Source organism: Rattus norvegicus, chromosome 8 (assembly GCF_036323735.1).
Source record: "Rattus norvegicus strain BN/NHsdMcwi chromosome 8, GRCr8, whole genome shotgun sequence".
In the NCBI taxonomy this organism is placed as follows: Eukaryota; Metazoa; Chordata; class Mammalia; order Rodentia; family Muridae; genus Rattus; species Rattus norvegicus.
In genome coordinates, this window is record NC_086026.1 from 122,656,984 (window position 1) to 122,680,121 (window position 23,138).

The 23,138-nt window shown below is 40.8% G+C and overlaps 1 protein-coding gene across 50 annotated transcripts in view; it reads left to right on the forward strand.

Moving 5' to 3' along the window:
• Clasp2 (cytoplasmic linker associated protein 2) overlaps positions 1–23,138 on the forward strand; it is a 181,403-nt gene that overhangs the window by 101,452 nt on the left and 56,813 nt on the right. For 18 of the 50 annotated variants that reach the window (XM_063264738.1, XM_039080680.2, XM_063264742.1 and 15 more), the window contains 10 exons: positions 2,822–2,957; positions 3,920–3,990; positions 5,541–5,600; positions 7,252–7,329; positions 8,061–8,228; positions 8,759–8,814; positions 9,579–9,752; positions 13,823–13,846; positions 15,350–15,367; positions 17,507–17,608. In XM_063264738.1, the coding sequence (XP_063120808.1) occupies positions 2,822–2,957; positions 3,920–3,990; positions 5,541–5,600; positions 7,252–7,329; positions 8,061–8,228; positions 8,759–8,814; positions 9,579–9,752; positions 13,823–13,846; positions 15,350–15,367; positions 17,507–17,608 (887 nt within the window). Of the gene's footprint in view, positions 1–2,821; positions 2,958–3,919; positions 3,991–5,540; positions 5,601–7,251; positions 7,330–8,060; positions 8,229–8,758; positions 8,815–9,578; positions 9,753–13,822; positions 13,847–15,349; positions 15,368–17,506; positions 17,609–17,751; positions 17,779–20,334; positions 20,362–23,138 lie in introns of all 50 variants that reach the window. The other 32 variants (XM_063264733.1, XM_039080674.2, XM_063264735.1 and 29 more) reach the window with 6 other exon arrangements.

The window sequence follows — 23,138 nt, forward strand, 5'->3', positions numbered from 1 at the left end:
AAAAAATGAGTGGGTCTAGAATTGGCTATACTCATTTTTCTCATTCCTAATTTGTCTATTAAGTACTCCATTTCTGATATCTTAGCAAATTAGAATCCTAACCATTAATTTATCAAAATTGATTTGTATATCGTCTTCTCCTGAAATCATATTTACCGCTGAGTACTGTTGTTTCATAGATGGTTATCAGCATATCTTTTGAAGACGGGGAGCCCAGAGGTACCTGCAGTACATCTTGTAATTACTATTGTGATACTGTCTAAGGAAAGAAAGGGAATGTAAAAATTATAAGTATTTCAAGAAAAGGAAGAAACTGCCAGCCAGCTGATGTAATTATCCTATGCAGGGACTCTGTGATGACTTGTAATCAAGGGATGTTAGCAAAGTTGCCCTGTGAAGCCAGTATAGTAAAGTAATGCTATAAACAACAAAACAAACAAACAAAGAGTTAATCAGTGTAACCTTAAATATACGTAAAAGCCAATAAAGTGGCTCAGTGGCTGAGAGCACTGGCAGCCAAGTCTGCACCCTAAATTCAGTTCCCTGGCCTCAGACGGTAGGAGAGCTGAGCCGTCCATGTTCGAGTCCTCTCACTTGGCTTGTCTGACATTGCACTTATATGTACACAAAATAAGAAAATAAGTTTTAAAAAGAAAACCAAAATATACTTGGACTAGGAAAACTGCAGAGTATGTAAGTAACTTTGGTCTGTGCTCCGAAGACAGAGCTGGGATACTTTAAAAATACAAATTAAGAGGCTGCAGAGATGGTTCAGCGGTTAAGAGCACTGGCTGCTCTTCCACAGGTCCTGAGTTCAATTCCCAGCAACCACATGGTGGCTCACAACCATCTGTAATGAGATCCGATGTCCTCTTCTGGTGTCTGAAGACAGACAGCAACAGTGTACTTATATATAATAAATCTTTAAAAAAAATACAACATAACAGAGCAGTGTGGTCATAGCTGTCCTGACCTGCCACTGCCTTAGACATGTAGGGTAGAAGTAGGGACTTACACACAGCAAGGCAGCCGCACTAAATTAGGGATCTAGAGAGCAAGTTTCAAAAGGTAGGATAGCCAAGTATGCAGAACAGTGGAGAAAAGAGGCACACAGCCAAAGAGCTGTAGAAATCTATGTAATCCTGAGTCTAGCTTAACACCGATCTGTTCACATGAAAGCTACAGCTTCCTGGGAAGTAGAAAAAAATATTTCTTCCAACACTGAAGCAAACCCCAATTCCCAGGGCTCATTTAGGAAAACATTCAAACCTGACTGAATTCCCAGAATTCTTGTTAGCACACAGAATATTGAGCAAAGACCCCAGTAAAGTCACTGTACAGGATCTGTACTAAGCCTCTTGCTGCAGGCCTTTCCTCTTTCAGCAAGCTTCTCAAAGCTCATTCCCATGTGTGTCACCTGCCCACTGGAACAGAGCTCACACTTCTCAGAGGAAGACACTAGACTTGAGCTGAGAGGTTGGGAAACTGACTTTATACCTGAGCACGCGGACATAGGTCTAAGGCTGCAGTTCCTCTCTGAATCAAAAACCTAAAGGTTGGCCCAACTGACAGTCAACTTCTGAACACAGTGATAATGTCTCTAGTGCCAGCACTTGGCAGGTGGTAATAGGATCCAGAGTTAGAGATCATCTTGGCTATGAGGGAGTTCAAGGCCTGCATGGGCTACATTAAGACCTTATCTCTGAAAAATAAAACATTAATAAAATAAAGATTCTGTATATGTTGAAATTGATGAACATCACAAACATTGTCAAGGTTGTCATTACCTATAACTTCTCTAAGTGTTTTAACTGAAGCTAGACAGGGATCATAGGGCCACTCAGTGAGTAAGCTGCTTGCTGTGCTAGCATTTGGGTTTGCTGTATGCCCTTCTAATTTCAGCACTGGGAAGAAAGAAACAGGAAGAGTCCCAGACTGGTTGGCCAGCCAGCCAATGTACATCTTAGTTGGTGGTCCCAGGCTGCTGAGGGGGAATGGATAGTATTCCTGAGGATGACTACAGAAGTAGTCACCCATACTATACATTTGTGCACATGCGCACATAGAGCTAAGGGAGGGAGGAGGAGAGTGGTGCTTAATTACAGATGTAGAAAGGGAATACAATTGTTCTTAAGATTAGTGAATTTATAGGAGATACTTGAGTTGTATTTTTAGTTGTGGATACTTAAATCCAGCCCAGCAATACCAGAATATTTGTGACAACTGCCGCTCAAAAAAAAAAAAAAAAAAAAACAAAAACAAAAAACAAACAAACAAACAAAAAAAACCCAATCACTCAATTAATCAAAAAGGTAATGTTTTACAAAACATTGCTTTGGGTAAGATCTGGAACTTAAAAAGAGTTAAGCATTTTGGACTTTAGGTTGTTGGGGCATCAAAATGGAAATATCTTACATGGACCCACAATTTTACTTAATGTTTACTTAGAATGAATAGTTCTATTCTGGGATCGCATAGCCTGTGATCTGAACATGTCTCTACACAGGGAGAGTACCAGTTTTGTCTTTGCACTGCCAGTTATTAGATAGGAAAAAGCGAAGAAGGTATAGTACCTAGAGGGTGGGTTCAGGTTCAGCTCATGGCGGAGGCATGGATAAACCCAGCCTGGCCTCGAGGTCTGGGCCCTCATCAGCCAGGCATGCGGTGCACACCTGTGCTATCTGTACCTGGAAGGGGAGGGGGATGAGAAGTGCAGCTCCATATCAAATGTGAGGCTAGCCTTAGAATATAAAACTCTTTCTCAAAATAAATAAATCCTTTCTGTATTTAATATTTAAGTAGTTTTTGTGTTCTTTTGTAGCCATCTTTCAACGGTTTTGGGAAACAAGTTTGATCATGGCGCTGAAGCCATTGTACCTACGCTTTTTAATCTTGTCCCCAATAGTGCAAAAGTCATGGCAACTTCTGGATGTGCAGCAATCAGATTTATTATTCGGGTAGGTTTCTTACAGAGTCTCTCCGACACATGTCCTTAATTAAGTCATATTATTACTGTTTTTACATCTAAAGGAAAGAAAATTACTTTTAAGTTATTTTTCTGATAATAACTATAATTATTATTAATTATAATTAAAGCAAAGCAATTATTATAGAGCACATAATAATACAAAAGATTACAAAGTATAATCATTTGAATATGGACCATAATGCACATGTACACTTTTGTCTGTGATTGTAGTTGTTGCAGGTAGTGAGGAAAACAGCACATTCTTAGTGTGGGATACTAGATACCTAGAGATTTTGATAACAATGTTATAATTTCCTAAAATATCAGAAACAGGGTGCTTAATGGCTAAATCAAGAATGGGAAAAGTGAGTATAGCCACAACCGAAGTGATACATTTATGCTAAGTTCTGTGTTTAGGATAAGCACTTTACTGCTTACTTCACTAAAGAAGAGCATAAGAACTGGAAACTGGGGACCATTATCTATTGCTTCCTTGAGTCTAAGAACTGCGTTTCACCCAGAATGAAAGTTCCATTAAAATCACCATTTCACAGTAGACTGTATCACAGTTGTTAGGAGTGTAAGTGTACTGTGGTTGTCATCTTGGTCATTAGTTCTGTGCTCGAGTGCGCGCACGCGCACGCGCACACATACACACACACACATACAGAGAGAGAGAGAGAGAGAGAGAGAGAGAGAGAGAGAGAGAGAGAGAGAGAGAGACTTCACAAGTCTTTCTGTGCCTGTGAACAGTTTGTCTTTGCTACGTATTGGTAACCTGGCAACTGTCTCTTAAAAACTATCCCATCACCATTCTTACTCTAATTAGGGAATTTGAGTTGCTTTAGATTGATTTGCACTTTTGTCCTGGCTGTCCATGACTAAGTGTAAGACAACAGAAGCACTCCGTGGTGTGCAGTGTTTGATGCTTCTGTACATTATCTTTTCCAGCATACCCACGTACCCCGACTTATACCTTTAATAACAAGCAACTGCACATCAAAGTCAGTTCCTGTGAGGAGGTAAGTTTTAGGGGAAAGGGTTTTTAGGATACATTTTACCATTAGGTAACTCATTGAATTCTAAGTTTAGTTTAACAATTAGTTATAACTTCTTAATATTACCTTTTCCATTAAATCCATGATACAATTTTTCAAATTTGTTTACCTTTACTCCTAAGTCTGTGTGTATGTGCCATAGTACACTCGTGGAAGTGAGAAGACAGCTTTCCAGAATCAGTTCTTCTTTTCAACTGTGTGTATCCTGGGACTCAAAATCAGGATACCAGGCTGGTTGTGAGCACTCTTCCTTGCCTAGCCGACTCTCGAGCCCATGATACCAGTGTTTTAACCACATGCCATTTAAGGGAAAGTGGATAAAGCAATTGCTGTGAGCACTTATGTTTTTCATGTTTGTCACTTAAGCTGTGGTGTAGTAGTTCACTGGTTGCCTTGTTTTCCAGAGTGTACAGTTAGAAATAGCTAGAAGTCTACAAGTTTCACTGTTGTATATCTCAGCGTATATGTAAATTATAAAGCTAGTGAGTTCATTCTATAGATTGTAGATTGAACATTAAGAGTTCATAATTTTGTGTGTAGAAGACAGGAAATAGACAAATCAGCTTTGTTGGTCCCTTTCTTTCTCTCCATGGTTTGTGGAAACAAAGATTCATTTACTTCGAAAGAAGGCCTTGCAGTATAGCTGGGCTGTCCCTGACCTTAGAATTGTTCTGCCTTTGGTTCTCAGCTGCAAAGATTTCAGGCTATGCACCACCACACCTAGCTTGATTTCTTCAAAACATATTGCCATCAGTGATTAGGACCAAAGGACTAATGGGGTGGGTACATCTGTGGTTCAGCACTTGCCTAACACTGGAGGACCAAAGCCGCAGTGAGTGTAGGGAAAGGACTTGTGTCTTTAGACCCAGTATCTGTGCATTGAATGTTGGAGAGTGATCAGTTTGCAGAGCGATTTGTCATTGGACAATGGCTGAATAAGGCATTATGTCCTTTATGTCGCCTAAAAGTGTTAGACCAGTTATATAGTCACCTCTTTGAAATCTTTAGGAGTCAGAAAATAGGAGCCCACAGGTGAAATCTGGCCAATGGCTCATTTTCCGGAGCCTACAAATGGAAAACAAAATGGCCAAAGTTGAGAACTAGAGGTTAGGAGAAAATGCATGTGACTTCGCTTTAAGATTCTATGTAATTATCACTGCATATTTCCTTACATGTGTGATGTGTGTCGGGACTACATAGCACGTATGAAGTCCAGGGACTGCTTTGTAGAATTTGTTCTCAACGTTCGCTTTGATGTGTGCCTCCCTTTTTCTGGGCTCCATCATAAATTCTTCTATTTAACAAGTATTTTGAAGTTAAATTATAGGACTCAAACTCTCTTTGAGCTGTCTAGCATGATAATGGCTAAATCCTTTAAATTTGTTTTGTTTTTCTAATTAGGATAATCTGAAAGTGAGTCTTGTGTGTTTTATTTAGATGCAGAGTATAGTATGGGGAAAGAAAGCAATGTGTTGCTCACAATGTTTAATTGTAATGTGACATTTGTTTTTCAGACGTTCATTTGAATTTTTAGATCTGCTGTTGCAAGAGTGGCAGACTCATTCGCTAGAGAGGTAGGCACCCACCGGTACCAGCACACATAAAGAGTTTCCTCCTCCTTCCTTCCTGTGACAGCAGGCACACAGAAGGTGTTGTTTACATGAGGTCTCATCTGTCCAGGGTGTTTGTTCTTGCTTGTCTTACTTAGGGCTGGGATGCCGTGCTCCTCCTGTGCCTCAGGTTTGGTGTTGGGTGACAGCCCCTTAAGTAGATTAGGTTATGTATGATCCTCCACATTGCATTGGGTAGCATTTTACAAAGCACATATGAGGTAAGTTTCATGAGCTGCAGTCTTGAAATGGCTTCCTGTTTTAAGTAAGAGAATTGTTTGGAAGAGAAATCTGTGGGATATTCCTCCACACTAGCCGAGGCATTCACTGGACAGCATGTGCTTTAACTCTGGGATGCAGGGGAGTACGGACAGCTCATTGGCTCTTCCCAGGGCTATGCATGTACTATTTCGTGACACTTTTCAGTTTTGAAGCCTCAGCAATAAGCTACATTTTTATTGACTATATTGTTGATTTCTATTTTAATGGATTTTTCCACATTTATTTTTAATTAAAAAAAATTATATGTGAGTGTGGGTACCCCAGGAAACCAAAGGTGTCAGATGCCCTGAGGCTGGAGTTATAGGTAGCCACGAGTTGCCTAGCGTGGGAACTGGGAACCAAACTGATCACCTGCAACAACAGTATGTGCTCTTAACTGCTAAGACCTTACAGGTCTGGTGTTTTGTTTTTGTTTTTGTTTTTGTTTTTGTTTTTGTTTTTGTTTTTAATTGAAAATTTTTTTAACATAGGCACAAGTAATTCATGTTTCGTTTGATTTTTGGCAGCTACTCTTTGATTTATTGGTTAGATCAATGGTTCTCAGCTTCTGAGTCCTGACCCATTTGGTGGTCAAACAACCCTTTCACAGGAGTTGCATAACAGATACTTACATTACAGTTAATGACAATAGCAAAATTGCAGTTTTGTAGTAGCAACAAAATACTTTGTGGTTTTGTGGGGGGCCACAAGATGGGGAACTGTACTAAAGGGTCACAGCATTAGGAAGGTTGAGACCCACTGGGTTAGGTCAGACTCGGAGCAAATCATTTCCTACAGTAATGGAAGAGTAAGGAACCCACCACACAGGCTTTCCACCATCAGTCAAGTTTATAATTTTAAATTTAAATATCACATATTTATTTACCTGTTGTCAGGATTCTATAACAATACTTACTTCCAGATTTGTAGTCTCAGAAGTACCAGAAAGAAGCAGTGTATGGGTGAGCTGTTAGGGAAGACTGTTAGAAAATCCTCCGGTCTTTGACCAGGCCAGACCTGCAGTCCCAGCTAGTGGGGATAGAACCTAAGCCAGGTTATCCAGGCTGCATAGAAAGACCTATCTCAATAGGAAAGGAGAGAGGGCTGTTAGATGTGGAATTGCACACTTGTAACCTCAGCACGCTGGAGGCTGACGGCCAAAGATTCTGAGTTCAAGACCATCCTAGACTGTGTGGTGGGAAGTGGGGTGGGGATGTTACAGTCTTAATTATTTGGCTAATTAATCTTTCAGTTTTCTCTCTCCTTTGGGGTAGGTGTGTATTATATGAGAATAACTGTTGTATGTGGTGAAATACATATGAAATATTAACGTAAAGGTGCCTTTATTGTATAGACATGCAGCTGTTTTGGTTGAAACGATTAAGAAGGGAATTCATGATGCTGATGCTGAGGCCAGAGTGGAGGCAAGAAAGTAAGTTTGTACTGTATTTTTGTGACAATGTGATTAGTCATATTTAAGGTGTTGTGTTACTTTTAAGGAATTATGTTGAGAAGTGATTCTATCACCAACTTCCCAATGACTCTGTTGGACTAACTCTCCAGCAAACTTGAAGTGCATTTTATCCACTAACGCTGGCTAGGCATGTCATAACCTACTAGTTGTGACCGGTGCAGTCACCGTCAGAGACTACTCACCTTCCATTGCCAATAAGAAAGCCAAGTTTACTGAGTAGGAACTGTGCATCTGATACTAAGGAAGGCTCTTGGTACCCCACATCTGCTTTGAGACAGGTTCTCACTCTGTATCCTTGGCTAGCCTGGAATTTAATATGTAGACCAGGCTGGCCTTGAATTGACAGAGATCTGACCCCCTCTACCTCCTGAGCACTGGTATTGAAGACATATGCTACCACAGCTAGACTCTTTTTAACTTTTTAATCCTGAAGCTAGTCCTCAAGAGGGTTCTGTTTCCATAGTTGCTTCTGGAGTTTGAGGTCCAGGTCACTCAAGGACATGTGAGCTATGAGTGGCCACAACTGGACTGTGAACTGAGATCTGTTTTTCTCAAAACCTTAAGTTTTTCCACTGGAATTTGTTCAGTTTACACAGTTTTTACCCGACACGAAGACTGCATTGAACATGCGAGTTTGTGTTCCTGTAGTCATGACCAGCTGTCACTGATGTCCCTTTCTTTCTTTACAGGACATACATGGGTCTTAGAAACCACTTTCCTGGTGAAGCTGAAACATTGTACAACTCCCTCGAGCCATCCTATCAGAAAAGTCTTCAAACATACTTAAAGAGTTCTGGAAGTGTAGCTTCTCTTCCACAGTCAGACAGGTCCTCGTCAAGCTCACAAGAAAGCCTCAAGTAAGGCCATATGCTTGGACGCTCATGTGTTCCTCTCCCCAACTTGCATAGCTTGCATCTACCAAGACCGTGAAAACTGGTGGCCTTGTCGTTGATTTCTTTGACCCATGGTTAGGTTAATGAGTCCCATTTTGTTTCTATGGAAGTGTAGGACCACTTGACTTCTGTGTGCTTTCGATACCATAAAATAATTGATGTAGTGAGTAGTGCGTTCCCAGCATGTGACAGTGGAGGGGTCACATGAGACAAGACTGGTGTGCCAAGCTGCCTGTATGCTGGTAAGAGCCATGCGGTCTCTGTCTTCTAAGTGAAGTACTTCCGGGTGCAACATTGAGTTGTCTGTGCTGAAGAGCAGAGTAATGTAACCTGGTCTCCATTTGTTCATTGTCAATTATTTCGTTTTATAGCTAATTCTTGAAAACAACTGTTTTTAAAGGAAAATGTCTCAACTTTCTTGACAGCTGCTATTTCGTTCTTATCAGAATGATTAACCAAGTCTTTTTACTAAAAACATTCTTTTTACCTTTCAGTCGTCCTTTTTCATCTAAGTGGTCAACAGCAAATCCTTCAGCTGTAGCTGGAAGAGGTAATTACTTCTTTGAGTAAGAGTTACATCTGATGTTGTTCTAAGTAGTAGTGCCTAAAGTGCTTTGATGTGCTCTACAGTAAGAAAATATTTTCATGGCCCAGTGTCACAGATCATGGGGACACACTGTGACTCTGGACCTGTCTAGCAGCTGAGGCTTTGGGGAAAGAGCTTAGCTTTTTACTGATCCACTGTGTCTCTTGTGTTTCATTGCTTTAAAATGTGGGTTAGGACCCACTCAGATGACTTTACAGCTGTCACTGAGTTAGAGCTCATAATATATTCAAACTCTTGTAAAAACTAGAGCTAAATGTCAGTCTAATGTCTTGGCTCAGACTTCCTAAGAGTAACAAAACTCCACTAATTTTTAAATATCCCTCGTCCTAGACTAACTTTTCTTGCATTTTCTAATAGTAAAGAATAATAACTCTCATATATTTTAGTGTTTTCTTTCTACAAATCAGTCTTAAACATCTCTCTTCTGTTACCAAACATCCTTGTCAATTTGATAATCAAAAGTCATTTTTTTCCATGAGAGAAAAATGAAACAAAGAACTATTCAGAATTACTGAAGAAAACTTTTATCTTAACTAAAACTGAGCATTCTGACTTTAGGGTGATGTTTATGGTGTTGGCCACTGGGCCCCTGCTGCCTTGTGGACTGTGTGTTGCCACAGACGATGAGTTCGCAATGATTTTGAGTTCATGTGTCTTCCTTTCCTTTGCAGCTATTTAAGTAATATAGGCTAATTTGTTTTCTATAGTGTCGGTGGGAGGCAGCAAAGCCAGCCCCCTTCCAGGAAGCCTGCAGCGCTCTCGAAGTGACATTGACGTGAATGCCGCCGCCGGTGCCAAGGCGCATCATGCTGCTGGACAGGCTGTGCGAAGTGGGCGTTTAGGCGCAGGTGCCCTGAATCCAGGTTCCTATGCATCACTAGGTAAGACAGCTCATTCCCTCTCCTGTGCTCTCAGTGACAACAGAATAAAATGCCACACTTATTTCTGGTTCATTCTCGCTTGTTTGGAATGACCTGTGTACTCGTCAGCCACCTGGTCTGGGCTTGTCTCTGTTGTTTTCCTCCTCATCCTGATCAGACATACTGTTCTTGATTCCACCGGTGCCCGTGGAATTTCCATAACCGCACTGAAGACGAACCTCCCTGGGGGTTACAGAGGGGAGACTCGGGCTTTGAAAACATCTGCTGTTTCCTTCGTCGTATTTCTGTCCCTTTACCTTTGGGGCCAAGGGAGGACTGTAATGGGCTTCTGTGTCTAATCAAAGCTTAGGCATACATTCCAAATGCCGTTCATAGTTGGTTTTTTTCTGTATGTTTTAAAAGTTTAAGGCTAGTTATCCATGTTGAATCTCTGATGCACACTTCTGTTTTTTGCCTCTGGTTGTAGTGCAGAACACTAGCAGATCGGTTACAGGCGTAAAGTAAAGGGCACAGAGATTTGGTGAATGCTAGAATGGTAGTGTTTTATAAGTTGCAACGTGTTACACACCATGTTATAATACATCCCAGATGACCAGACTCTTGAACAAAATTGTAATACAATTTATTGAAAACCTAACAGATAAGAATTCATCTAATCTCACATCACTGAAAAAATTTCCAAATCTAAATACACCATGGTCTTAATTTAAGTCTAATATATGAAATATAAACTCAGAGACTGTTTGTGCCACCCTCCACAAAAAGAAAAACTCAAATAAGGTATAAATAGATCATAAGAGTAAAATAGATATCAAATTTGCCTATAATATGAATATATTGGAAAGTTTGAGAATGTGTTGGACTGTTGATGAGAGCATGATGAACTGGTCCTTGCCACACAGTGCTGAGTCAGTTAGCGATGGCGCATGACTTCTGAATGGCAGTTGAATACTTGAAGCTTTGTTAACTGTTTAGAGTTTGGATCCAGGGCCAGCATGATGGCTCAGGTAAAAGTTCAGTAAGTAACATCCTGATAAAAGGAGAGACCTTATTCTTGTAAATTGTCCTCTGACTTCTATATGTTTTATAGCATAAATAAAATATATAGATAGGGACACGGACAGACTCTCTCTCTCTCTCTCTCTCTCTCTCTCTCTCTCTCTCTCTCTCTCTCTAACCCAATAACTGAGTAATTAAATAATTATACCAAAAAATAAAAGTCTACTTTTTACTCCAGAAAGTGGCCTCTTGTATGCCCTTTGAATCTGAGTGTCTTTGGATTGAAGACATACCCACCACTCTAACTGTGCATATTTACTGCATATGAGCTTGTGCTCTTACCCTGGTGTGGTGCTCTAATGGTGCATACATATGCTCTCGCTGCCACTGAGGTTCCTGACTGCGAATATCTGAGCCTGTGGCACCCTTAAGATCATGGAAAGGATGGCTCAGCTCCCTTTTGGCTCTGTTCTCTACAGTGAGGAGTAGATCCCCTCCTGGTGGAGAAACTAAAAGGCCTCAGCCTCAGCAAAGCTGTGAGGGGTTGGCAAGGAGGGTTCTGTCAACCTAAGGAAATGAAGTAAAAAAATAACTGGGGACCCAAAAAAAAAAAAAAAAAAAAAACCTGTAGGAGGTGGTGGAGGAGAAAGAAAGGAAGAAAAAGAAGGTAGAGGCAGCAAAATAAAAGCAAAACAAAAAGCCAGGTGTCCTGTTGCATGCCTTTAATCTCAGGACTGGGGAAGCATTTTGACCTCTGAGTTCTGAGCCAGCCAGGGTTACATAAGGAGACACTGTTTCAATAAAATAAAGGGAAGTAAGAACAGGATTAGGAAGACGGCTCTCAGTGTGTAAAAGCACTTGCTACACAAGCATGAGGATATGAGTTAAGATTTGAGCACTTGCCTAGAAGCTGGGCAAGGCAGCACTCACCCTTCCTCTGTGCCCACGAGACCCTTTAACTCCGTACTGCTCCCATACTCAACCTGGTTTATCGTGTCGGAACTTACAGAACTCAGGATCACATCCATTTTTCTTTCAAACACTTACTGTATTCAGTTTTTCACAGGTTTCCTGCTAAGTACTGAGGATCTGGAAATTCTGGACTTAGCGATTTTTCAGTTTATTTGGTTGCTGAGAACTAGGGGCTAATGATTTGTTGACTTTCATGCATTGGAGTTGAAACTGCTACAAGACCTCACACTCAAAATGTTTAGGAAACAGTTGAGATGAAATGGGTGCAGAAAGAAAAGGTAACATTATAGTTTCTCGTGCAGTTGCCACTGGTTAATTTGCTGCTTTTTTTTTTTTTTTTTTTTTTTAAGCATTGAATTCTGTGGCACAGAGGTGGCCTGTGTGTTTTGAAATTTACCTAGAAGGCTGGAGAGATGGCTCAGTGGTTAAGAACACTGGTTGCTCTGCCAGAGGTCCTGAGTTCAATTCCCAGCAACCATGTGGTGGCTCACAACCATCAGTAGTGGGATCCGATGCCCTCTTCTGGTGTGTCTGAAGACAGCTACAGTGTACTCATATGAAATTTATCTAGAGGAAATTTTCTAGAGGAAGCTTAGTGTCATACAAAATGGCGTGCGTGCGTGCGTGCGTACTTTGGAGTATAGCTCATGATAAAATGCTTATCTAGCATGCATAGGTATTCTTAATAGAGAATTTATGGAACTGCCTGAATGGAAAAGAAAACAAATGATTTTTAGTAAGGTCAGTTAGAGGAAAGTCAAATTTTAGTTGGTTGTAGAAGAAATTGGCACCAGAGTCTATAAATTTGCCATGCCCGATGGCCAAGAAAAGATGAGAGGCTCTGTAGTTCTCTCAGCTCTGACACTCTCCTCTTCCTTGCTCAAGGATCTTTGTGTGTACACCAAGGTGGTCAGTTAGCTTAGGAAGAAAGTGAGGATGAAGAAAGTGTGTTCTGATGCATGTCCTACAGATGGTGTGAGGTGTGCATGTGTGGTCTGCAGTGAGCAGAGCTGGGAGGCAGCCCTGCTGTGAAAGGCCTGAGCCAGGGTAGGAAGAAATGGGGGGCGGGGCATAGACTCTGGCATGGTGTTTGCAGGACCAGGTGGGTATTGGGAAGAGTGTCTTTGGAAGATTGTGATTGTCTGCCTGAGAGCTCTTGGTCCAAGAAGTAACTAAAGGTTTTGAATAGTCTTGAGTACAAGAGGAGGAACATTGCTAGACTTGGCATAAGGACCACAATTTGGGGCTTGTAGGTGAGGTTTATTAGAGTGAAGGCTACACAACGTAACCAGTAGGGAGAAAGCCTTGGAGGTCTAATGTGTGCTTTGTAGTCCTCGCCCCAAGAGCTAGGCTTAGGAAGAAAGACTCCTCCTTCTGGCATGAAATGCTACAACATGTCAACCAGTGCTTCTACTAGGGAAGCTCATTTAATTAAGACTTCTAGTCCAGGGTGGGGTAGGGAGAGGGAGCTGGTCATATTGGCTCTTTGCTTCCTCAGCAAGCCACAATTATCAAAATTCCAGACACCCAGAAGAAAGTTGGTGCTCACCACAAATCATACTGTTTGCATACGGTTCGGGCTGATTGCTATGGCAGTTGAGAGTCTCTGCTGTCCTGTAACCTTGTTATCACTGGGGCCTTGAGAGCTGAGTTAGCAGGGTCCAGCCTCACACACAGGATCTGCCGGAGAGCAGCAGCCACATGTGGTGGCGCATAGCTGTGACTGCAGCACTCTGGAGGCTGGGACACGAGGATTGTCACACGTGGGCCTCAAAAACAATAGCATTGTCAGTCCTACTATGCTACCTTTCTTGTGGCAGATATTAAAGGCCTGGTCTTCAGTGGTACCACCTGATCACAAGCTGTGTGGGTTTTCGCTAGGAACTTGTGGGACAGAGATAGACGTTTTTACCCAGATGTGTGATTATAGGAGCTGAAAGTTCAAAGGAAAGATAGATCTGTGAGAGGCCAGATGGCAAAGTGAGCCTATACAAGCCAATTGTTGTTTTTTAAAAAATGGGGTGGGGTGGTGGAGATTCTAAAGTCTGTTTCTAATATACTGAGTTTTCCTCTGTTCTTTGCTTGCTCTTTCATCAAAGAGGACACTTCTGACAAGATGGATGGTAAGACTTTTATCATACTTTCCCCATTGCTACTGGCCCCTGTTGATTCCTTTGCAGTTCTCTGAAGTGTGCTGTTTATGTGTCGGGGACTCATGTGAAATGGCTGCAGGGCTCCCCAGCTTGGCTTTGGAGTTGCTTTTATCTGCTTTGAATTTCCTTGTACTTTCTTTGAAACTTAAGTCAGTTACCTAAACTATTTCACATGAACCCTGAAAAATAGGCCTCATATTTTAAATTTCTTATTCCCTTTTACAATACTGGGTTCAGAAGGAGGAAAGGAATCTCTAGGTCTGTTTAACGTGTTAGTTACCAGCTGACGGAGAGGGGCAGGGACTGTGTCACAGTTCATATGTTGATTGTCAGGTGCACATTCTGAGTTTTTAAACTAACATTTAATTAAAACTGAAGTTTAAGCTTTGCTTTTTAAATTCAAATTATTGCAGCCTGTCTGTGGCTGCTCCGGTGTAGTCACAAACCTGTACCATGTTTTGTCAGACACTAGGGATAAAACCATTCTGGCACTCTCTTCCTGTCAGGGCCAATGGTGTCAGCTGGGGTCTCAGATTGGTTAACGGATTTGTGAGAAAGACAGAAGCAAAGCACCGTTTCTCTCAGTTATTACATAAACTGCGAATTCATCTCATTTTTTCTATTTTAATGAAATGGAAGCTTATTTTAATCTCAGGATAGGAATGTGTTATTTTTAGTATCTCCATTTTAAAGTACGTCATAATTAAAACCTTTTGAATGGAAATGACAGCCATCCAGAGGGGACTTCTTTCTGAACTCTTAGACATCCTTGAACCTCTCTATATTGCTGGAGTACTGTGAAAACTTTTCACTTACCATCAGCGTGCTTTTCTCATTTGGGGCAGAGTTAAAACCCTTTCTGAGGCGTCCTCTGGTACCCGATGTGCTATCCCCCGTGTCCAAGCCTTCTTCTGACAGTGTTGCTGTGCAGTCTCACTGCCCCTTAGTGAGGGTGAGTGCTGCTGGCTTTCATGCTTGCTCAGCAGGTCACACACCCGGCCGTTGAGTGGATAAAATAGCTGAGCGTTACTGTCAGGCCCTCCGATTTGTCTGTGCTCTGAGGAAAATGTTAGGCAAGTACGGCCGAGGTCATGGGCTTGATTTCTGTTTCGCTCTAGTTCCCTTATGAAAACCTTTTGAAAATGAACAGAATGTTGGGTCTGCATTAGAGAAGTCTGTATAAAACTTTATTTGCAAGGAAATGTAATCGGAGTTAAATTGTTCTTAAGTAATTAATTTCTCAGATTTTTTTCATCCTCTCAAAATTTAAGAATTTGGCTGTTTTTAGTTTTCTGGCTTTAACTTTTTTGGTGTGAACTGTGAATTCTGTCAGATTACTCTTTCTCACATGAATGTCTTCAAAGCTAAATTCATTACATTCTGCTCTCACCTTTCAGATGAATCTTGGGGGAGGGGATTATAAGGTAGCATTTTCAGAATTTGTTGAAATACTGTTTTATTTCTCTTATTTAGGAACAGCATCTGAAGATGGTAAGAAGTAAATACTTATTAGTAACACAGACCCTCCACCTCACAGTTTTCATGGGTAGTGTGCATTGGAACTAAAGCAGGCTAATTTATCCGCAGACCCTTCTCATTTGCCAGCCGTGGTAGCTTTTGCATTCTATATTTGGTTGTGTTCATTGTGTGTAAATTTTTTTTTCTAATTCTTCATCGTGCAGTTTTGCTTTATATCCTGAGTCATCTCATGCTACAAAAACATTACTGTTTAACATATTTAATAATATCTAGTATGTAATTCCATTTTTCCCAGTAATGGCAACAGAAATGCTTTTTTTTTTTTTTTTTTTTTTTTTTTTTGCCCTTTTCCCCCTCTCTTTTAAAAAGTTAATGCCATGTCATTTCTGCTTCTTAGGAATGCTGCTTTATCATTGGAAATTAAATACTTTTATTTCATCTATTTTGAAGTGTATCTTTTAATTTTTGAATCAGTGACTACAGAATTGGTCTCTGATTCAAATTCAGTTTAAGAATATAACTACATAGACATTCCTGAGTCAGTTCATATTAAAAGAAAAATTCCTTCTGAGTTTGTAGAAATGAAAATAATTTAGTTTTTGTATTTTTCCTTCCTGAAGACTATCTCATTAAAGCCTTCGTTTTATTTTAAACACAATTTTTTCCTAAGTTAGACATGAACAACATATTCTTGAGTATAAAACCAAAACCATGTAATTGTTTTTGTTTCTATATTAACTGTGGTGGCTTAAAATGGTTTTAAATTGGATTACTCCAAAAGTATTAGTTCTGATACTGACAATGAATGGCAGCTTACTTAAGTACTTCTAATTTAAAGCATTAGTATGTGGCTAGAATGTAGGTGGATCCTTTATTCAAAAGTAATCATTCAGTTTCTCTTCACTGGTCTTCAGTCATGAGGAAATTACGACCTGCCCAGAGCAGACTCTAGAGCTCAGGGGCCTGCAGTGTGGGCTCCTGGGGCCTTGCTGGTGACAGTGTTCAGGCAGTGCCCAGGATGCTCTCTCCTTGCGTCTGCCTCTGCTTCACTCCCAGCTCCTACCACTCCTCTGACCACACTCAGTCCTCATGTTCTAATCCAGCCCCACTCTTCAGCATGCTCCTTTCCCAGTCAGGACTGTCAGATTAGATCAGTCACAACTTTTGGGACTCCCTAAAATTATGCCTCTTAATTTACAAAGATTCTAAATGCTTTTTCTCTTCTGTGTTCAACATAATGTGCTCTTGTGCTCTGCCTGAGAGGCTGGAGAGCCCTGCGCACCTAGCGGTGGGGATTTGACCAGCTCCCATCTTTACTACTGGCAGCTCACTCAGACACTTCAGCTCTAGCAGGAGCCCGCTGGAGTGGCGAGCATCTTAATAAGGCAAATCTCAATGGGGTTGAGGCCAGCCTGGTCTACAGTGTGAGTTCCAGCAGGACCAGAGATCCTGCCCTATACCCCCAACCACAAATGAGCAAAACAAAACTAAACCTGGAAATACAGTGGAAATAGTTGTAGTGTGGTTCTAGAGCAGGGCTGAGACGGAGGTAGAGGTGACAGGAATGGGTCTGGGAAAGAGTTGGCAGATGGCAACTCTTCTGCAGCTTCCTTTAGAAGTACACTGTCTGGAAGATTGTTTAAGTTTTGTTTATCTTTAAAGCTCCAGTGGACATTTGAAAACAGTCCTAATTTTCTAGAAACAGAATGGGAGGGATTGTTTTATGTTCTTGTCTTTTGAGGGTCTCATGTAGACCAGGCTGGTCTCTTAACTCAAAGAGATCCTCTTGCCCTGCCTCCCAAGTTCTAGGATCAAAGGTATGCGCCACCAGGCCTGGCGATTTTATTCTTACACAGCACATGTATAAAGAAGTACCTATCTGGGCTTGGTGGTTTATAGGCTGTAGTCCCACATACTTGAAAGATAAGGCAGGAGAATCTCCGAAGCCAAGGAATTTCAGATAAGCCTAGGTTAGATGCCATCTTAGAAAGCAAACCCTAAACTGTACTTTTAAATTCTTAGGAGAAATATATAAATAATGGCTGCCTTGCTTTAGAGTTTAAAAATATTTGAAAATAGTGAAAGTCCCCTTTCTTAATACTAAATACTGTTACAGGAAGTGTTTTAATTGCGTAAATATTTGTTCCTCAGGTCGGGTGAGAGCCAAGCTTTCTACACCACTTGTTGCTGTGGGAAATGCCAAGACCGATTCTAGAGGGAGAAGCCGGACAAAAATGGTGTCTCAGTCCCAGCGTACGTACTGCTCCCGAGTCCCCCCTGTTGTCGGTTGGTAGGGTGAATGTGTCATGTCACTGTTAGGAAGTGAGCAATGGGTGCATTCAAAGCTGACTCGGAAAGCCGCACGCCACATACTGAGCTCTCGTTCTGTGCTTTAGGTTCATCGTCACCTGACAAAAATGAAGGTATTTCTTCAATGTTTGGGGTCAGTTGTTGTGCATGTTTGGGTTTGGTTGTTTTTGTTTGGTTGGATTTTTGTTTTTAGAGTGGGTGCTGTCTTGTGTCTGTGTTATCAGGGGCCACAGCATTGATCTCTACCACTTAGAAGGAAACCTTCACCTTACATACAGAAGTTTGCATGGAAATACTTTTTCAATACGAGTCTTTAAAGTCAAGGTTCACATTCTACTCAGAAACTTGCAGGCGTGGACAGTTATGCCTTACAGAATGCAAAATAATTTCATTATAACACCAAAATCTGTTTATATCTAGCAGATGCTATGCAAAGACAGAAAAGTGGTATCTTCTTACTCTCCCCCAAAATTTGTTAGATCTTAAATTTTGGGTAAGTGAATAGTGATTTATCATGAGGGGAATATAGGCTGAATAGCTAGTTCTGATTAATTTCATGGGAAAGTTGAGATTATGTTCTTATGTTTTATTGCTCACCGAGTTCCTTATGAGAAGAATTAAAAAGCACAATCATAGGATGAGGTAAACAAATGGCCCACGTCTGTCTGTCCCAACAAGTGCCTGTGTAGTGCATTTTGACTCACAGTGATTTTTTTGCTGCTCCCTCTGTACTGATAGGCTACACTCAGCACTCTCTAAAACCAGATGATTTTTCTAAGAAAGTAAAGAATAAGTCCTTTCTGTAAGCTAATTATCCTGGGCTTAAAGACTGCTCCAGATGTCCTGTTTATTTTATTAGTCTGATTCCTGCACCTTGGGAACAAGGGAGACAAGTAAGGCTCAGAGGCATTAGGACACCTCAGCACAGTGTCATGGTGCCACCTCTTTCTGGAATCAGAATGTCTGGCAGAACAACCTTGGAAGCTTTTTGCACGAGTCTTGAAATGAGCAGAAAGATTTGGTATAGTTTGTTTCAGAATGAAGACTACTCAAAAACAGCCAGAATAAACACAGTTCTACAAGGTAGATCTCTGCCAGATCAAAGTGATGGTAATCCCACATTCTCCTGTGGGTCTGTGCTTTTGGAGTGATTCTTAGAGAGCATTAATTAGCAGTGTAGCCTCCCTTCTTGTATGTTGCCCAGACCAACATCAGTACAGCCTGGAAGCTAGTTAAGGTAAGACAGGGTCTTATAGACAACCAAAGTCAGATCGCCAAGTACTCTGGGGTGCTGTGAAGTTTGCAGGCTTTGGAGCTGTGCTGGCCACACTGCAGTTCCAGCTTTTCTAGGTTCCTGTATTTTTCTGTACCCACCTGGAAAAGGAGGAGGATAATAGCATCTACCTCATGCGATTGTCATGAGCATTAAATGCTTTAGCATATTTAATGCAGTTAAAACAATGTGTGCCCCAGAGTAGGTGCCATGAATTACCTGACAATATTACCCTTGTTATTATTCATAATATGATGAAAAATGAATTTTATGATGCTGGTACGTGTTTTTATACTTGATATTTTTACTGCCCTCATGAAACAGAAGTAAACACTGAAGTTTGGATGTTTAAAACTTAAAGGAAAATAAGGATAATCACAAATTGTCCAAGCTAAGATTTAAATTAAAACTTAATTGTGAGATAATTGCTATTTTCTGACGTTTTGGCCTTTGTTGGGACCCTCTTTTTCAGTCAAACTTCAGATCCTATAGTGAAAAATAGGATTATTCTACATTTGGCTTGTTAAACTTCATAGGACTTTAAGATCTAGAGACTTTCCCACAATACAATCACACAGATCTTAAATCATATTAGAAAGATTTTATTTGTTTGCTTGCCTCTTTATTTGAATGAGTTTACATCCGTTCCAGGTTCTTTATTAAATAGCCGTGTGATTTGTATGCAGGTTTCTTCCCAGCTTATGTGCACAGGAGTCTCATGTGCCTCCATCCTCACATCGTACTGACTCATTGTGTGCACGGTGCTTCCGTGGTTCTGTGTTGCATCTAGAAAGACAGACTCTCTTGGTGTGCTCAGGCTCTGACAACAGACCTGCTGGAGAGCCTTGGAGATTAAGAAAGAGCTAGGCCCGCTCTGTTGGTAGCGCCTGGTCGTGTACAGACGACTGCACAGCCTGTCAGGAAGCTTCCCTCCCTCCCGCCTCCTGCTTTTCTGTGACTCTTAAGAAAGATGAAATGCTTAGCTTTTTCATCTCCACTTTTCTTCAGCTATAAGATGTGGTGTTTGTTCCTAAATCTCACTTTAAATTAAATGTTTAGAAGAAAATTGTAAACATTTAACAACTTGGATTTCTTAATGGATAAGCTGAAGAGTGTGCCTTGGCTTTTGCAGTTTCATTCATCTGCTTTGTACATGAGTGTCAGCTGTATACCTGTTATGTGTACCGCTTTCGTGACAGACATGTGTGCTATGAACTTTTTTTTAAAGTTTGCCTTTTTTGCGTTAGGTTTGTTTGTTTGTTTGTTTGTTTGTTTGTTTGTTTCCTGAGAACTGACTAAAGCTTTGTTATTTTCACCTGCCATCCATTTTTAAACTGCTTCTCCCCTGTTCGTGGATTATAACCCTTACCCTAATTCTGCCTTTGCACTTGTTCAGGATCACAATCTGCTAATACCGTTGGTGGTAAGAATCTGCGGACTTTATGTGTGCACATCTCGTTGGCTCACCTAGTCTCATTAACAAGACTGAGTTCTATTCAGCAGAGACTCCTACTGCATAATACTCTCAGGAGTTCTCTTTGGCCTGTTTTTCTAAGATCACGAAAGCTCTAAAAATTTTGAAATTATCCAAGTTGACTCTACAGATATAACTATTAAGAGGAGAGAGCAGCCTCTAGTAACATTCTGAAATGTTACAATACAACAGAAAATAGTTATTCAGGTTGAAGTTTTGCCTTTGGGACATTTCTGTTCCATGCTGCTCTCTGGGGTGAACACGCCCTTTTCTTCAACTCTGCTGGCTCTACTAGAGAAAGTGCCTCAGCATGTTAAGTAAAAATGACTCCAAACAACCATAGGCACTGGAAATGTCTCATTAATTGGGTGAACAAAGCATAATGGAGAAGAGAGGACTGTGTGTACATGAAGTGAACACTTCCAGCTTCCCTCCCTAAGGTGAGGGAATGCGTGAGCTTAAATATCTAGAGAGTGAACTTGCACAGGTTTCATCAATTCAGTAAATGCAAAGTAGAAAGAACAGTCAAGATGCTTCTAAATTGATCTTTCCTGTCTGCTGAATAGACCCACATTTCACAGAGTTCGTTAGTTTTCCTTACCAGTACCCCCACCCACATGAATTTATTACTGATTTTAATAAAATGCATACTGTATGTACTCAGTTCATTATAGTTTTTATATCATCGAGAGTTTCTCATAACTTCCATTGGCCTACCTTGCATTGTGAGTTTGTGGCATGTTGGGTGTTTGGGTGTTTTTGTGTGTATGTTTAGTTTATATATTGCATGAAGAAAATAGATGCCTCAGCAATACTTCAAAGAAGAAGAGAGAAGCCAGATTTGAAGATTCTTCACCTGCAACATCATGAAATTTTTGAACGATCATTTTAAAGTAGACTTGAGTGATTTCTCAATAATTTAGAAGTCATCTACTCAATCAGTAATTTTTTTAATTTCACAGGAAGCAATGCTTCATTTTATAATATTGCTATCCCTGGTGGAATATATTTTATTTTGTGTGCTGAAAATATTTAAAAACTGACCTAGTATGAATTGAACTAAGCAAATGATGCCCAGAAAACTTAACAATAAGGAGAACAGTTGGTCACAGCTAGCTTGTTCCTGTTTGTTAACCTGCATTGAGTGACAAAATTTGGAGCTTTTAAAGCCACGGTTTTTGTAAGTTCCCAAGAACTTGTTCAAGTTACTTTAAGACAGCTGGCTAGGATTAGAAATGGCATCTTCCATAAGGAAGATAAGATAGCCTCTAAAGCCCTCTGAAATACCTGCCTCCTAGTATACAGTGCCAATCTTGTTGTTTTGATGGGTGGTTTTGTTTTTGTTTTTTGTGGGGTTTATATTTGGTTTGGGTTTTTTGTTATTGGGTTTGTTTGATTTTTTTGTTTGTTTGTTTTTGTTTTTTGGTTTTTATTTTTTTATTTTTTGGCTTTTTGAAACAGGGTTTCTCTTTGTATCCCTGGCTGTCCTGGACTTGCTCTGTAGACCAGACTGGCCTCAAACTCACAGAGTTTCACCTACCTCTGCCTCCTCGGTACTGAGATTGAAGGGGTGCAGCAACACTGCCCAACACACAGTGTCACTTTTGACAGCCAGTATTCATTCCCATTGGCATTTGAGTCTTAAATCTACTAGGTAGAAATAAGACACCGTTGAGTATGTCATGTAAAAGTGCGCAGTGTGAACATTGACTCTTACAGTGGGTAACAATAAAAGTAACAGAAAGCAGTGGTAAAAGTGGGTAACAGAGAGACAGCATTTCCCTTGAAGAGTTATTTAAATGCAAGGTTTCTAAAATATCACCATTCGGTTGAGCATCTGATCCATGTTTTTATGCAGTACACACATAAAACACTTCGCTAGACAAAGTGATCCCTCTTAAAAAGGTAGCCTTGGTGTTTTAGTTTAAACATGGGTTTCTTTCTGGGTGTGGTCTGACATACCTACCACCCTAGCATGTGGGATGTACAGGCGAGCAGGTTGCTTCAAATTCCAAAGCAGCCGAAGATGCACAAGAAGGCAGGCCTCTGGGGGCTGGGGATTTAGCTCAGTGGTAGAGCGCTTACCTAGGAAGCGCAAGGCCCTGGGTTCGGTCCCCAGCTCCGAAAAAAAAAAAAGAACCAAAAAAAAAAAAAAAAAAGGCAGGCCTCTGTAAAAATTTATCTCTTAACTTTGCTTAATCTATACACAGACCTCTGAGAGTTAATCTAGCTCTTTCTCTCTAGTTCCTGACCATATATCTGACTTGTGTGACACTTAGTTCTTCTGGTCTACCCTTGGAACTTGGTATCCTAGAATGTGGCCAGCCAAGAGCCACAACTAGCAAAAACAAATTTCTCTTCCTCAGCTGGCCCAATTTTTCCAGCACCTAATTTAAATTTAGTGTTTCTTTTATTTTTGACAATTTCATCCACTGTTTACAATGTGTCTTAGCCCTATAGTCTCCCTACCTTTCTCCCCTCTTCCTCTGTCTTGTCCCTCCTTTACATTCGTGTCCATTTAAAAAAAGACTTGCTGAGTCCAAATAGCGCTACCAGTATGTGCAAGAATGTGGGGAAGCAGTGTGCCCTTCTAGGGGCCACAGTGGGGCGGTGGGAGGACTCTGCCTTCCCCATTACCATCAGCTAACAAGAGCTCTTGAGCTGGGAGTGGGGCCTCATGAGCCTTTCCTCCCTCTGTGCATGCTGGAATAGTAACTCAAGTGTAG